Below are 17025 nucleotides of genomic sequence, written 5' to 3'. Positions count from 1 at the left end.
GGTTAATAAACAGTCAGAACCAGGAGGCAGGAAAGGAAATCAGTTCATTTACAGATTTGGCCTTGCCTGCTGCAGCGTTACTCTTCACAGGCCTGACGAAGCAAAAGCCAGGAAATCTGCATATGCAGAGGAGTTGTCTGACTGGTGAGATTTGTCTTTCCTAGGAGTTGGCTTATCTCTAGGGACTGTCTCTTCTGCAGCCAGAGGGATTTCCTGGAATAATTAAACTGTGTTTTTAGAGCCGCCATTAAAAAGCTGATGTGGACACGGCTGGAAGGTGCATGGGTGGTTTGGCACCAAGGTAGGGTGTGTGTGTGTGTGTGTGTGTGTAGGATGTGTATGTAGGGTGTGTCTGTGAATAGAGTATAAGTGTGTGTGTGTGTGTGTGTGTATATAGGGTGTGTGTAGGATTTGCCTGTGTGTAGGGTGTGCATATGTACATAGGGTATGTGTGTATATAGGCTGTATGTATGTGTATAGGGGGTGAGTGTAGGGCGTATGTGTGTGTAGGGGTATATGTGTGTGTATGTGGTGTATGGTGTGTGTGTGTGTGTGTGTGTGTGTGAGTGTGAGTGTGCGGGGGACAGTATTTCTCCTGATTGTGGCTAGGCCTGATTTCATCTTCAATTTGGGGGTGCTTGTTCTCCCAAACTTCTGCCCACATCTTCCCCACATCTGCTCTGAAGATACCACCTTCCTGTCAGCCTCTCTCATCTCACTGGTCTCATGCTGTCACCTCCCTGTTCTCCTGGAGGCTCAGGCCCGGCTTGCTTGTTCCAGCAGCCTGCCTGTAATGGGGCCTGTCCCTAACGTATGTGGCCAGTCAGGAAAGACCTTATCTTACAGTGGTGGGCAAGGCCTAGACATCTCTTCCCCATGGTCTTATTGACACACAAGGTGGTTTCCTCATGTACAGGACCCAGCGCACCTAGATGGAGGCAAGAGAGCAGACTCTTGGGTTTGAATCTTAGTTCATCCTGCTGTGTGGCCCTGGACACGTGGCCTTGCTATTCTGCGCCTGGTGCCCTTGTCTGTGAAAGAGCTGTCAGGAGTACCCTGTTCTCAGAGTGCTCCTGCCCTGCGGGGATCAGTCCTCAGCTGTCTTTGTGATGTTTTCTCAGAGCTGACTCAAGGTAGATCCCAGACCTCAGATAGATCCTAAGTCAGAGATGACGATGCAGGTGGATGCTCAGGGATGGGATAAAGGCTGAACTCAGGAACCCCATCTTTCCCAGTCTTCTTTCCAAAGCTGGGGTGGGCATGGCGGGAGGGTGTTCTGGGTCCAGAACCAGGCTGGTCCAGCTGTGCAGTGGCGGGGAGAGCCCAGGCTGGGCGCCCAGCCAACCCGCTCTGCCCTGTCTGCTCGCTCGGTTGTGCTTGACCTTGGATATCTCTGCCTCCTCTAGAGCGGGACTGGGGGTGGGGGTGAGGTGGGAAGGTGGGGGGCTCTTGTCTGTCACGGGACTGATTGGGAGGCCTGAGGTGGATGAGCACATTGATTCATCTCCTGACGTGTCCTTGGTGACAGCAGGTGCTGTGGATGTGAAGCCCCAGCCCCCATCCTTCCTCCTTTCTGGGGAGCCTCCGCTGCTGGAGCTGAGACACCCTCTGACTGGGAAGCTGGGGAGGGTGCAGCTGGGTGGGAGATAAGATTAGGAGGAGGAAGCCGGGCTGAGGGAGCTTCCTGGGAGTGGCCTTGCGGACAAGAAGCAGGCCCCCTGCCTGGGTTTCCTCTGTTTAGAGATAGCAGGACGCAGACCAGTACCTTGGAAGAGCCACCATGCAGTTTAGCGCTGGCTCCCCCATAGCCTCAGCTAAAAGTTCTCCCAGCTAGTGCCCTTGGGGACATTACCCTTCCTGGCGCTGTCATTTTATTTTGGCTTTTGTTTTCTGGGCAGATGAGTCCCAAACACCTTATCAAGATCCCGTTATCCTAATTTTCCCTGAAGAACGTCCCACCATCACCACCATCTGTGGAGGCTACACATAGCACTGTAGGGCCAGTAGAGAGGGTGAGCATTGGCGTGGGTTTGCATCTCCAGCAAGTGGCAGGCAGGAACCGAGTTCTGCCTTCCAGGCCTCTCCTGCCCTCTGCTGGCTCCCTGTGAAAGGGCCTCAGCTGCTGGGTGTGGCAGCAAGCGCCCACGAACCGAGTGACTCCCAAGCAGGCAGTTCTAGCTCTCCTTATGTGCCTGGGACACTGGGGTGTGACTTTTCCTGGGGATGTAAAGAGGGCACTTATAAACCAAAGAAAGGGTTCTGCCTTAGGCTAACCTGGGGGAACCAGTGAGTTTAAGGGGCTACTTACAGGACCATCTGTGGCTGTGCCACCAAGAAGTCCACTCCCAAAAAATTTTAATAGTAGCAATGAGGACCTGGGCGAGGAGGGGGAAGCGTGGGTGTTTCGCAGTGTTTCACAGCTGGGCCTGGGCCTTGCACCCCACACAGGCTGATTTCTCATCCTCTTTCCTGCTGATGCAGTTTCACAGCTTTCAGATGTGTCTGTAAGTCTATGAGACACTTAGAGGCCATTGTAATACAATGAAATCTTTTTACAGAGGTTGAGGGGTTTCGTGAAGCTCTGCTGCATCCATTTCAAGTAAATGCAAATTAATCTGGGGCTTATCAGCTAAAGGGACCTCCTGGGCTTTACAACGTGATGCAGTGCTACCACGTGTTTGTGCCTTTAGGAGAGCAAGGATGGGGCCAGTGAGGCAGCCCAGCTGATAGAGTGATTGTTAGTTGAGCCTGGGCGTGCGTTTGATCCCTGGGACCCAAGTAAAGATGGAAGGAGAAAACTGAGTACGTGAAAGTTGCCCTTGCCCATTTTTCCCAGCCACACACGGCTGCCTTTGCAAGTCACATCCGCAGCTCAGTCCCAGCAGCACACACGCCCCACCTGCCCACAGGGGAGAGAGGTAGAAGTCAAACTGGAGCAGGTGTTAATTACAGCCCACGCAGAACAAGTTTAATCTCAATATTTTTCAACTTTACGGCTCTGTTTCCTGATCACTCCCGTCCCCGCCCCCGTATTTTCAGAGGTTGCCATGAACCAAGGTTATTTGTGACTCCACTATCCGTCAAAGCTCAAATATTCTGTTTTAGTAAGGGAGAAAAGATCCACAGCTCATGGCAGGGCCTCTGGTCGCCCTGCCTAGCCCTTACCTGCGGTGGGGCGGGGAGCGAGGGGAGGAGGGGAGCGGGGGAGGGGCGGGGGTAGGAGGGGGCAGGAGGAGGGGAGCGGGGGAGGGGCGGGGGTAGGAGGGGAGGGGCGGGAGTAGGAGGGGAGGGGCGGGGGTAGGAGGGGAGCGGGGGGAGGGGCAGGGGTAGGAGGGGAGCAGCAGGAGGCAGGAGGGGAGTAGCGGTTGCAGCCTGCCACCTCCCTATAGTTCACCCCTTTGGTGAACAAGTGTTCGGGTTTGAAGCCTTCTAGGAGCTTCCAAACACACATTTCACTTTGCCTTCTTTAGGCAGGCCCGCTTCCTCTGGGCAGACAACTCACCCTCTGGTTGTCACTCTTAGCCAGGGGCTTGTGGCTGCCAACCACAGCGTTCTTACAACTCTGTCCCCGTGCGTGCTACTTTCAGAGATTGCAATATAGTCTCTGACCAGTCCACCTGTTATTTTGGAGGTATCGGGTACCCATGTGGTAGGTCCCGTGCAAACAAGGACACACTCCTTACCACATCGCACGGGCGTGCGAAAGAATGATACTAAGGTTGAGTTAATAGTGTTTACTTTAAAACTCTCAATGCATAATTTTACATAAATTTTAAAACAAAATTAAAAGTTAAATTAAAAAAAAAGGAATTATTTATTATGTATGCAGTGTTCCGCCTGCATGAACACCCGCAGGCCAGAGGAGGGCATTAGGTCACATTATAGATGGTTGTGAGCCACCATGTGGGTGCTGGGAATTGAACTCAGGACCTCTGGAAGAGCAGACAGTGCTCTTAACTTCTGAGCCATCTCTCCAGGCCCTAGAAGTTAGCCTGGGCTTTCTCCTAGGGGTGTGCCACAGTCTGATTTTTTTTCCCCCTGAGCACAGAAGGCTCAGCCTCAGCCATACTGTCTGAGCGCCCATGCATCTGTCACCTAAATTAGGAGTTGTGCACTCCCAGAATTTCCCCCACAGATGCTCCGCCGTGATTCGTCTTTGGTTCTGTCTGGTCTCTGTTTAGGTCTCACTCGTTGCATAACTTTTTCTGGGGAGATATGAAGAAACTTCTACTCACCTGCTTGGGAGGGCACAGGCAGGTGAAAAAAGGGGTTTTGTTCAAGCCAAACATGCTGGACCAGTGGGTTTAATGGAGTTCATTGGGCAGGCACAGCTCATAGGCAGCCGTACCACCTGGGAATCCCAGTCAACGGTTACCTTGGGGAGTGACAGTGACAATATCAGGGCTGGGGATGCGAAGGCTCGAAGGCTCGGAGGATCCTGTGATGACCCCCCCCCCCCCCTGCCCAGGGCCTCTGAGATTGTGAGGCTTGTGGGCCACTCCCCCAGCCCCAAGGGACTTTGAATTGGCCTGAGTTCACAGGTCCTCACAGCTGATTGGCTTTTAGATGGAGATGACTTTGTCAAGCCCAAAGGAAACAGCTGTATCCCAGGCACCACACTCAACTCTTATCTGTGAAACGGGATCAGTGCTCGGTTCTCAGGGTCATGGTGTCAGCATTATGTCTGAGTCTTCCCCTCCCCGCCTTCTCACCTCCTCTCAGCCCTGTGGAACAGAACGAGGCACTGATGGAGAGGAGGCCTGGGTGGGCCTGCTGGCAGAAGACACACTCACAGCTCTGAGAAAACTTAATCTGAACAGGGAAAGGGACCCCTCCCGCCTAGAGCTGCCAAAGCCTGGCCCACATGGGAGTGTTAAGCTCTGAGGGGGCTGTGACTGTGTGCCTGGCTGTTCTCCTGGGCTGGGCCTGTGTTGCTATCTGCTCCGTCAGAAATGCAGTGCGTCGGCATCCAGCTCCAGCCTGGGCAGTGAGTGGGTCAGACCCTGTGGGAGGCAGGGAGCTGTGCTATCAGAGTGTATTTCTTGCTGCAGAAACCAAAGCCGCACTTTCCCCCACTCCACAGCACTGCCTTGTGGGCCTTTGAGGGCAACCCGCACGGAGAGGAGAGTGGAGAGGTGGGAAAACTACCAAGTTTCCAGGAGCTGGGATGGGGGCAGGGCCCAAGTACTGCCAGCCATGACTGCCCCACCAGCTGTCACAGCCTGGTGCCTAGCGTGTCCTGTGCCCCTGCAGCCATACTTTCCAGTTTCCATAGAAAATCAAGGATTTCAGCCCCACTTGGAGATTTATGTGTCCTGCGCTCTCACAAGTCCCTGGTCTTCTCTGAGCATCCGCTGCTCATCCTTAGAATGCACTGGCAACCCCGTTGCTGCCTGAAGTTCCTTTTTTTTTTTTTTTTTTTGCTCATCATGAGTCCTTTGTGGAGTTTGTCACTTGACAGCACTGTGGCTGGTCTCCAGGGCTGGATAGACAGGGAGATCCACTCAAGGCAAGAAGATGGTGCTCTAGGGCCCAGCACTCTGGGGTCCTTCCTCAGACACCGTTCATCAACACGCCTTAGTGGAAAGGAATTTGGGAAAGCTGGGTTTGGGTTTAGGTTGGCTATATCTCTCCCTTCTGTGGGAGAGGGGGCTGGTGACCCTCCGTAGAGCCAGAGAGCCCTTTTCCTGCCGTGGGCCGTGGAGGAGCACCTGTACCCTCAGGTCCTCATGTCGTTCCCCTCCGTCTCCACAGGATATCTGTGATGATCCCCGACTCTTTGTAGATGGCATCAGCTCCCATGACCTGCACCAGGGCCAGGTGGGCAACTGCTGGTTTGTGGCTGCCTGCTCGTCACTCGCCTCCAGAGAGTCACTCTGGCAAAAGGTGAGTCCTGGGGCTGGGTGGGTGCAGGGCTAGTCACACAGCCCACGGCTCTCGCTGCCTGACAGGTGTGTGGCATCAGTGAGGCACTTCCGGGAAGCCTGGTGCGGGGATGGGCTGAGTGTCAGAGTTCACAGGTTGGCCTGTCCTCACCTGGCTAGCCTGGGATCCTCAGAGTAACTCCCAAGGTGATTCTGATGTGTCCCCTCCCCACTACTGAGGGACAAGTGTCTGTGGAGCAGAGAATCTCCCCCATGAAGTGTGCACACTGCCTGTGGCATCCTCAGTGTGGGGACACCATCAGCACACAGTAACTGATGTCTATGTGACGTGGACCAGTTGCTGTCTTCTTCTGGGCCTCGGTTTTCCCAGTTGCTCAGCAGGGTGTGGTCTGTCTGGACAACTCCGTGTTCTGAGATTCCTGGGTTCCTGTTGTTGATGTTCTGGGCCAGGGATAAAGTTTTGGCACTTTGGGCCTGGACCTGCCACTTGAACCTTTGTGGCAGCACTCAGCAAGAGGCCTTAAATACAGTACTTAAAATAAAAACCTTCCTGGGGAGGGGAGGCCATTTTCAGTTCAAGACTAGTTGGAATGTATGAAACTCTGCATGAGATGAAGGAAAAAAAGAAAGAGGAAGAGGAAGAGGAGGAGATGCTCTTCTTGTAAGACCCCTGGCAGTGTGACTCTCAGTCAGTGATGACCACACTGGCCTATATTATAATAATTATTATTTGTACAACATCCAAATGTTCCAGGCAGGGGAGATGGCTCAGCAGGCAAAAGCCCATGCCATCAAGCCTGAGTTTGAAGCCCAGGACCCACAGGTGGAAGAAGAGAATAGACTCCCACAAGTTGCCCTCTGACCTCCACATGTGCCCCTGACACACAAGTAAACAAATAAATACGTTTAAACATAGAAGAAGAAGAAGAAGAAGAAGAAGAAGAAGAAGAAGAAGAAGAAGAAGAAGAAGAAGAAGAAGAAGGTTTCCATGAATCAGGAAGCAAGGAATAGGGTTAAGTTTTTTCCTTGATTTCCTAGGCATCCCTCGGCCGGCCATCAGAGGGAGCTGTGGCCTTAGCCAAAGCCAAGACCATAGCAGGTACTGTCATCGTCTCCCGATCCTGGACAGGGTGTGGGGCCCTAGCCACCCAGTAGGTGTCCCTGTCAGGGACACAGCAACTGAGCGATGTGGGCCCTCGGTGCTAAGGTAGAGTCCACTGCCATGGCTAGGAAGTCTATGCTAGACAGCCTCACACACTGGAGGACGACAGAGGATGTGTGTGTTATGGGCATCAAGCACCAGAGAGGATTCAGGCCTCAATGCTGCAGCCTCCAGCACCGACTCTGAACCCAGGCTGCAAGGCCTCGGCCTGGGGCTGGAGGGGCATCTGGGCCCTGTGTGCTGTTCCACCCTGCCCTGTAATTGCCTATTTATCTGCATCTCCCCTCTAGGTGAGCTCCCCAGAGGCAGATCTGACCCAGTCTGCCCTTTCTTGCTGAGCCTGGCGTGGTGAACAGGGAGGGACCCAGAGAGCTTGGGGAACAGAGAGGCTGCCGCACTTTGAACCCAGTTCAGAGCTATGGCTCCAAAGCTGACCTTGCCACCCGCCCATTTCCCTGGGTGTCTGATTGACAGGAGCCTGACCGGGCGCTAGCTGTGTCTCACTGTCCTCACCTCCCAGGCCCCACTCCCTGTCTAGCTGGTGGAGGAGGTGGCTTGCTTGTGGGCAGGCCTGTTTCTCATCAGTGTGCAAACTTAGCTTCCTGTAGGGCTGAGACTTCAACCACCATGGTCTTCTAGGCAGATTATCAGGAGTTTGGCCCCCCAGGGGTGGAGGTGGGAGATAGCTGGGCAAGGTTGGGTGCTCTAGGCTAATTGCATTCCACCTCTGAGTGCTACCATGGTGACAGCCTTGCGGTTCACGCAAGGAGACCCTGGGGAACTCATTACTGTGCCTTACATCCCCTGCTGTCCCCACTGACTCGGTTCTGTTTGTTGTCACCCCTCTAGTTCCGTCCTGTTGCCCTGTGGGGCCTCCCTTGCCCTACTCTGTTTTTCTCCCCCTGGAAGGGCAGGAGGGGAGGGGTCACAACCTGAACCCCCGACCCAGTGGTACATCCCAGGGCTGAGCCTCAGGCACAGATATGTCAGGCCTGGGACACTCTTGCCTGTCCTCTAGGAAGCTGCTGCTTTTTTCCCTAGACTTCATGGTGGCCTGGGGCTGGTGGACACAGGATTCAAAGCCAGCCAGGCTGAGTCTTTTCTGGCTGCTAGTCATGGACCTTGGGCCTCGGTGTGAACCTGACTTTTCAACTTTTCATGGACAAATCCTAGGTGCTTAGAAGTTCCTTCTTTGCACACTTTGACCCTCTTCCCTTCTGCGTCCCACCTAATTATCTATTCTGCAGGGCTCCCTCTCTTATGGGCTCCCAGAGGTTCAGTATGCTGCCCCCCCAATTCAGCAGGTTGTTCCCTAAGGCAGACAGTGGATTTGAGGTGACCCAGACCCTGAGAACCCACAATTAGAATGTAATCACATTAAATACTTGTCACCAGGTCCAGCTTAGGCCAGATCCAAGGCTCTCCCGGAGCTGCAGCCCCATACATGGCATGGGCCTGCTGCCTGCTCTCAGCTTCCCAGCAGAAGAGACAGAAGGGAAGAATATGCCTGTGTTGGAGGTGGGGAGTGAGCCATGGCATTGGCAGTCCTGGACAGTGTTGGGGAGAGCCAAGGGGTCCTGAGGCCAGGCAACAGTCTTTGTGGCCAGTTTATTTTTTATTTTATTTTATTTTTACTATCATTTTTTTTTAATTTTTAATTTTAATTTTATTAGTTTATTCGGATTACAACTCAACTGTTATCCCATCACTTGTATCCTCCCATTCCTCCCTCCCTCCCGCTTTCACCCTATTCCTCAGTTTTCAAAGATTGTGGCGGCAAGGTCTTGAGTTCAAGGCCTGCTCGGCCTGCTCATGAAATCCTGCCTCAGTCAGAACAAAAAACAACGATAATACAGCGAATGTGTCCCACCCTGTCCCAGCTCGTGCCTCAGTTATGAACTGGTTCCTTGAGAGGTGGCGAATGGAGGACTTAACCATAGCCTGGGTACCCGGTACGTCCTGGGCGCTGGAAGATGAGAAATACAAGCAAGTGACTTTCACCATCCACAGACTTAGCGGGTTCTTTATTTCCTTCTAGTCTTTTCTCTGCTGGGGCTGAGGAGTTTCAGCAGACACTTCTGCAGCCACAGGGCCCACGTAAGAGCAGCCTTTCTCTCCTGAGTCCCATCCTCCATCCAGCCTTTCATGGCTCCTCACAGGGTCTGTCAGGTGGCTGGCTGGCTGAGTGGCATTTAGGTCTTTCTTCCCTCACTGGCCACAGCATACCACACAGCTCTTTGCTGGCTCCTGCCACCCTTCCACCTGCCGGGCCTGTGAGTCCCCATGGCAGCAGCCACACATCCTTCACGCCAACTCCCTGCAAGGTGGACCCCTCCGCCCACCCCCAGGTGTAGGCCAGGCCTCCCTAGAGGCCCTGGATCCCTGTTAGAAGACTCGAGCCCCTCCCCCTTCCCACAGGATGCAGAAACCCAACTTCTTCCCCCTGCCTGTGTCTGTGCAGATGCTTCCGCGGCCTCAGCCTCTGGCATTGCTGGCAGCCCTCCGTGCTGGCCTGTTGCCTGGCACAAAGTGCTTGCCACCTCTGATTTCTCAGGCTTCCTGGAGATCGTTGTGTCTATGAAGTTAACACCTGCCCTCTGCTCTTGACCCCCATAACTCTCGTCACAGATCTTGGCATCAGCACCATCCATCTTCACCCTCACCACTGTTGGCTTGCCTGCAGCTTGTCTAGAGCCCCTTTCCCTGAAGTGCTTCACACTCACCTCTGCATCACCTTCTAGGCCCCTGAGTACCTTAATGACCTTTAGTCCTTGTCACTCACTCACTCATTCATTCATTCATTCATTCAACAGTCAGCATTTCTGAACAGTGATGAGCAACACAGACCCAACACCTGCCCTGTCAGGGTATCTGGTCCTGTGGAAATAGCCTAGACACAAAACAGGGTCTGGGGTCCAGTTCTGTGCAAAAGCTCCCGCCTGCCCTACGCATAGCTCGGCCTTTCGTCCCCAGTACCCTCTTCACACACATCAGCTGCCACGTCACACACTCTCGCTTGCACGCTTAGTCACACTCACGCACACCACTCTCTCTCTCAAACACTTAAGCAGACATGCAAATACAAGCTGGGCTTGCCACATGGCTAGGTAGGAAACAGAGCCTGCTGCCTAACAACCCGAGTTCAGTCCTGGAACCCATGTGGTGGATTGAGAAACCGATTCCCTCAGGTTATGCCCTGACCTCCACATGCCATACATGTACACACAATGAACAAATGCAGTGAAAAAAAAGTTTTTTGTTTTTTTTTTTAAAGATTAGAATGTAGTGCTGGAAGCACAGAGCTATTTCTCTTTGGAGAATAAGTAGAAGTTCCTCAGTAATAGCTCTCAGCCACATTGTCCTGAAGGCTGGCGGGTGAGCAGGCAGCTTGACTTCATCTCCGTCCATGCTGCGTTCTAGAATTGCTGCTAGGACTCACCCCAGGGTTTGAAGTTGATTTCTTTTTCTCAGCACTCGGGAACTGACCCCAGAGTCTTGTCCATGCTAAGTGAGGGCGCTACACTGATACCACTGAGAGATCCTCTTCTGTCATCCTAAAACCTGCACTGGGGAGGCCGAGGCAGGAGGATTTGGATATTGAGGCCAGTGTAGGCAGCTTACTGCGCTCCCACCTTAAAGGAACAGGTCTAGAAGGAGTGGTTCAGCTGGAGAGGCCCTGCATAAAACAAACAACCCCAAGTGAAAACAGCCAGCCACGATGACTCATACCTGTAACCCCAGCACTTGGGAGGCTCAAGCAGGAGGAATGCTGGGAGTTTAGGGCCACCCTGGATGGCTACACCTTGAGACATTGTCTCAAACAAAACAAAACAAGTAAGCTGTCCATCATGGTGCGCTCTGCTGTTCATAATTCCAACATCCCACTGATTCACCTGGCCTCCACCTAGCGGTGTGATGTGCTCGGGTCCCCGAGACCCTTTGATTGTTTTCAGTTACTACGCCTCACCCCATGCCTCTTTCCTGTGGGTGGCATCCCGAGACAGTAGCATCTCTCTGCCTCCACTTCCCAGATGCGCACACAGACTCCAGTTCCGCCATCTGTCCACATACACTGTCTGGGTTCTGCCTCCCACCGACCCTCACCAGTAATGTAAGTCTCCAGACTCTTCCCTGACCTCATGTCTCCTAGGGGGAGGGGCAGGAGCTGTGTAGGCGAAAACGGCCGGTAGGATTTTGGTGGAAGTGAGAGCCGGGCCTGGCTATGTGGTGCAGTGTGTGTGGTAGGACCGATCAAACCACAGCCTCCGGGAGCAGAGCCAGCCATCTGTCTGGCAGACGATTTGGGATTTGAGAGTTGCGGGTTCGGATGGGAGGTGACAGCTGGGCTCAGTGCTAACGTTAAAGGAGAGGCAGACACCCAGGGCATTTGGGAAGCAGGACTGACGGGACTTGGCAGGTGGCCACAGGAGAATTGGGAGCAGGGGAGGACGCAACGATGGCACCAAGTAGGCTTGGCTGACTACAGGAGACTAATGATGTGCAACACTGGTGCTACCCTGTCCCCTCTTGCCGGACGGTCTTCGGTTACCTCCATGTGTCTGTCTAGAACCCCCACCTAGCTCCCAACAGCCCTGTGGAGTACCACAGCCTTCACAAACAAGCGCGCCTCCAGCTTGCCACCACCACTGTAGTCAAGGTGGTTGCCACAGCAGTTGACATCAGTGCTCTGGTCCCCAGGGAACCTGTCACCCTCCAGCCAACCTACAGCACAGCATTACCACTTAGGAGGCAGTTGGGCTTACACTCATGTGCATCTCCTGCTCTGAGAACTGGGTGGGGCCAGAGAGGGTCAGTGGCGACAAGGAGAGGCTGGAAAGGGAGGCGGGCCTTCAGGTGGCCTCTTCTCTTGGCATCTGAGGATCCAGCCCATTTGCTTCCTTGACGCTGGCGGGAGCGGTGACAGTGGCAACAAGCTGTAGCACTTAGGCCATGGCAGAGGACGGGCCACAGAAGCAGCAGCTGGATATGCCGCTGGTCCTAGACCAAGACCTGACCAAGCAGATGCGGCTGCGTGTTGAGAGCCTGAAGCAGCGCGGGGAGAAGAGGCAGGACGGTGAGAAGCTGCTCCGGCCGGCTGAGTCCGTCTACCGCCTTGACTTCATCCAGCAACAGAAGCTGCAGTTTGACCGCTGGAATGTCGTCCTGGACAAACCGGGTAAGGTCACCATCACGGGCACTTCGCAGAACTGGACGCCTGACCTCACCAACCTCATGACACGCCAGCTGCTGGACCCCGCTGCCATCTTCTGGCGCAAGGAAGATTCCGATGCCATGGATTGGAATGAGGCGGATGCCCTGGAGTTTGGGGAGCGCCTGTCTGACCTGGCCAAGATCCGCAAGGTCATGTATTTCCTTATCACCTTTGGCGAGGGCGTGGAGCCTGCCAACCTAAAGGCCTCGGTGGTGTTTAACCAGCTCTGATGACAGCCCTGGCTGCCGCCCTGCCTCTGGCCCACAGCTCTCCCCTGCCTGGACCTCCTTCTTCCTGTGTATTTTGGGGACATTCTTCTAGCTGCTCCTTCTGTGCTCATTTTGGCCAGAGGCTCCCCGAGTACCCCTCTTTTTCCCTGGTGCCAATGCGACGGCTCACAGGGATCTCCCATGGCTCTGTAGTCTAGAAGCTGGACACCGCTACTATAGACAATAGAGGCCACATCGGGCCACGTGGGCAAATGGATGGGCCACTCGGACACCTGCCATCTCTGCTTTATTGTGGTGGAGAGAGAGGGAGACTAAGAGAGCAAGAGACTGACCAAGAGATCCAAACAGCCAGCCACTGATTTTCTTCAGGGACAGAAGACTAAGGCATGACAGGAATGACAGGAAACTGCCTTCCGGGGAACCTGGCAAGAAGGCATTTGCCCCTGCTGGCCAAAGCTGGAGGAGCCAGGAGGTGAATGCCCAGTGGCACTCTGGCATCAGGAAGATGATGTTTCTCCCAGTGTCAGCATCAGCCCACTGTGACCTTAGGGCCTTCAAGACACTGGGCAGGGTGACAGCAGGGATGACAGAGCTTGATGTGACTGGCAAAGGGTGGCTGACTTTGCTGGTCTGGTTCGGGTTTCTGTGGAGAAGTGAAAGAACGCGTAGGAATTGGTGTCGCTCTAGCTACCCACACACATATGTATATTGAGAGGTATCGTGCTATATTTGTATGGATGCATGCCCAAAGGCTATTCCTGGTAAGGGGTAGGCTAACTTTAATCGTTGAGCTAGTCTGGTCCATGGGCTCAGTGGAGGTGATGCTGACTAAGCCCTCCTTGGCGCAGTGCTTTTTAAACTGGGAGACTGAGGCTCAAATGGTGAAGCAGAGAACCGAGTTAGAGGGATCCAGGGCTTTGAGCTAGAAACACTGATGGCCCTGTTAGGAAGGCTGGCCTCTGCCGCTTGCTGGTCAGGAACACGGTGTTGTGTCCTTGCTGTCACCTCTCTGGGCATCTCCTGGCTGGTCTCCTAGAGCGGAGGCACATGGGTAAGGCTTGGGGGGCAGTTAATGATGGCTGATGGCTGAAGTAGGCTCGAGGTGATGCCTAGTGCTGGCCTCGGAGGCCATCCAGGGCAACCCACTCACCGGAGTGACGGGAAAACAGTTATCAGCAGATTCAGTCCTAGCCATAGGCTCATTTTCTCTCACCCTGCACATGCTGAGAGCCTCCCTTTGGAGGCGCCTCTCCTGCCACATAGCATCAGCCAGGGGCACCTCAGCAGTGCCCTTCCCCGAGTCTGTCTCAAGGCTGCCTCCACCTGGGATACCAGTGCGTCAAGATCTGAAGGTAGGAGCTGTCCCAGGGGCTGGGCTGCCAGGAGGGCAAGCCCCAGCTCCTCCGAGGCAGGAGATAGGCTGCGGCACTGGTCTGTTGTACTGGTGGCTCTGCTCTGTACGGTACCTGCGGAAGCATTGGCCTGTGCTTCTGGACCCTGCTGACTCTAGGGAGTCATACCTAGACAGTGCCTCTACCTTTCTGCCTCTCTTTCTGACCTCTCCCTAGAGCTCTATAGACCCCCTTGGTTCACAATGCCTGTCCCCTAACTCTGCCTCACTCCATCTGCCCTTGAGGAGCTGCGTGTCTCTGCTGTACCTGTCACACATCCCCAATAAAGACTGTGTGCCCTCACCTCTGCGGTGTGCTGTGGTGTGTGGTATGCCTCCGTGATGTGCTTTGTTTCTCTCACTGTAAGCTCATAGCATCGGAAGCCTTTCCTGGAGGGGCAGGGCAGTTCTGAGGAGCTCCACCTTGCCAACCCTTCAGGATGAGGGGGAACAGTGAGGTCCTTCGTCAGGACTGGGTGTCACCTGTCTTAGGTCTCCTAGCTGTCCCGCAGGTAGCAACGCAGCCTCTGCCGTATAAAAGAGCAAGCTGAGGCCATGCTCGTGGCCAGGGACCACAGGAGTGACTGAGTGTAGTGAGTGGGTCTGATAGCAATTTAGTCTGCTCTTGGTCACTGTTGGGCTCTGTGTCCCCTAGGAGCTCCTGACTGTCTCCTGGGCTTGACCTTCCAAATAGAGTCCCTGATTCTGGGCCATGTCTTCAAAACTTTCTCCTCTGATCCTGGCATTGGGGTAGCTGTAGATGGTGTCACCTTAGAGCCCCACTGGACTTTCACAGTTCAGCTCTCATCATCTCTCATACTCACCCATTTTTGGGTAGGGACAACTGAGGCCCAGTGGGAGAGGCCTCCATCCTGGGGCATGGAGGGGTCTGGGAATCTGGCTCTGAGCCCTTGGACCTTTGATCCCACGACTGTGACCTCCTGAGACGGGCTGGGGAAAGATGCTCGCCCACCTCTTCTGAGGACCCAGGCATATTAGGATGGCTTCCTACAGAGGAAGATGTAGCAGTGAGGTACCTCATCAGGACTGGGTTTCCCACAGGGCTCCATGAGTTGGCTTTCCCTTAGCTTCTGAGTATGTGGAGGTGGGGGTCTCCCCTTCGCTTTTGGCACCTTGCCCCTACTCTTGGCTTTCAGAGACACTTCCCTGAGCTGCCTCCTCATGGCTCAGGAGCCTCTGTGTTGCCTTGTGTCCCTCCCCAGACTATCTCCATCCATTTTATCCAGCCAGCCTTGAAGCTGGCCTCTGAGAGGGCCAAAGTCCAGGGCCCATTTGCTGTAGAAACCACTGGGAATCATGGAAGGAGGAGCCCTGGAACCTCCGATTGCCAGAGAGCCAGTGTCTGTAGCTGTGGGGCCCTCTTCTACCAGCTACTGACCTGCCGTATGGCCCCAGGCAGCCTCTCTAGGCCCGTTTCCTACCTGGTAATCAGTGGTGCCTCCCAGCAGTTCTGGGAAGGTCAAATGACAAATGTCAGTAACGCAAACACCCTGGAAGTCACCTGCTTTCCAGTGGCTAGTTGTTACTAACCTAGTGACTCCTACAAACTCCATAGCATCTTGAGAAGGCTTGGAAGGTCTGTTTACTGAATAGGAACTTGAGGTTCAGAGAGGTGAAGGGCGTTGCCCAAGACTGCACAGCAGGCCAGTGCTGATGGCAGCAGGTGCTGTGAAGGGACAGGCAGATGCCAGGCTGGGCTCTGTGGTCCCAGAGAGTAGTAATGGAGTGAGTTCACCCCCATTATAATAATCAGGATCAGATGTCCCACTGTGCCTAGAGAGTAGAAGGCCAGAGTCCTCCTGCCCTATGAGCAGGGGTCACTATGGCCTGAGCAGTGTTGCCCACCCCCGAGCAGCTCTGCACTCACTGTTCCGGGACATAGGGATGGTGTCTGTATCTGAAGCCTGGGGAATTTGAAGCGTGTCAAGTCAGAAACTAAGACTTGAAGAATCCCACAGCAGAGACTACTGGGTTTGAGACCCAAAGCCTGTGCCTCACCTCGCCCAGCTCAGGTGTCACAGGATCCCTCTTACAACAACCCCCACTCTGCCATTTCCTCAGGGTTGCTCAGAAATGCCCTTAAGCCAACCCTTGGGATCTGAAAAGCTCGTGCCTGTTCCCCATTCTTTACACTCACTTTCACACTTGCTCACACTACACGTAGGTAGTGCCACCTGGGCAGTGCCACCCTTCCTGGGCTCTTGACCCCCAAGCCTAGTGTAGACAGGGTCAGCTGCTGAGCAAGGGGCATTCCAGCCAGGTGCCTGAGTCTGAAAGGTTCCCGGGAAACTCAACACCAGAGGGCGCTGCGGGGCACCCTGTCTGCACTGGTATGTGGACCCGTGTGGATCCCATGGGTCGTATGAAGGGCTCTAAATCCCATAGCCCTCTACTTCAGGGCCTGAACACCTGCACACATACAGAGAGGGGGCTGGGGGCGGGAGGTAGGGAGAGGGGGGGAGATAAGAGAGAGGGAGGAAGGGAGGAAAGGGAGCAGGTAGTGTTGGACGTTCTTTTTTTAATGGTTTCATGTACATTTCATTTTTAAATTTTAATTTATTATAATTTATACAGATTACATCTCAGTTGTTATCCCCTCACTTGTATCTTCCCGTTCCCACCCTTCCTCCCTCCTCCGCCCTATTCCCTTCCCCTAGACCTCTGACAGAAGGGAACCTCCTTGAAGGGGAAGCAGACTATCCCCATGAGACCTGATAGGCTGTGGTGTTGGAGGTTCTTGATGACTCTGGGAGGGAGGGTTGCCCAGGAGCTGTCTACCTCCCTGCCCCTAGGTCCTCAGGCTGACATATCTGCAGATATCACAGCCCTCTACAATGTGTGAGGCTCCCCACAGCCATCTGTTATCATCCTCGTAACAGCCCTGGAGGGAAGGGTAGGTGAATTAGGAGCCTCTCTCTGACCAGCATTAGCATCTCCCAGCCAGCTTTGGTGCTGGGCCAGGCCTGTGCTGGGTGCTAGGGATCCGAGGTGGAACCACATTTGCCTGTAGCCCTCTCAAGGAAATACCTCCAAGTGGATGGGGGGGGGGGGATGACTAGTGCTGGGAGGCCAAGAGGGGCTGCTGAGCTGCCTGGGGCTAAAGGAAGGGACAGTGCCGCCGAGCC

General features: G+C 54.2%; 2 protein-coding genes across 3 annotated transcripts in view; both read left to right on the top strand.

Annotated features, from left to right (window-relative positions):
• The window catches only part of Capn5 (calpain 5), a 55222-nt gene that overhangs the window by 20452 nt on the left and 17745 nt on the right, over positions 1 to 17025 (top strand). For both annotated transcript variants that reach the window (XM_051148987.1, XM_051148988.1), the window contains exon 3: positions 5755 to 5886. In XM_051148987.1, coding sequence (XP_051004944.1) covers positions 5755 to 5886 — 132 coding nt within the window. The remainder of the gene's footprint in view (positions 1 to 5754; positions 5887 to 17025) is intronic.
• On the top strand, positions 11240 to 12850 carry Omp (olfactory marker protein). Its single transcript, XM_051148990.1, has one exon. It carries the CDS (start codon positions 11998 to 12000, stop codon positions 12487 to 12489), a length of 492 nt encoding a protein of 163 aa, XP_051004947.1. The 5' UTR covers positions 11240 to 11997; the 3' UTR covers positions 12490 to 12850.

The sequence above is a fragment of the Acomys russatus genome, chromosome 7, assembly GCF_903995435.1.
Source record: "Acomys russatus chromosome 7, mAcoRus1.1, whole genome shotgun sequence".
NCBI lineage: Eukaryota > Metazoa > Chordata > Mammalia > Rodentia > Muridae > Acomys > Acomys russatus.
This window is presented reverse-complemented; position numbering and strand designations above follow the sequence as displayed.

What these genes read in the sequence shown, in the direction of transcription:
- Omp (XM_051148990.1), top strand. Translation starts at nt 11,998, where the DNA reads ATGGCAGAGGACGGGCCACAGAAGCAGCAGCTGGATATGCCGCTGGTC.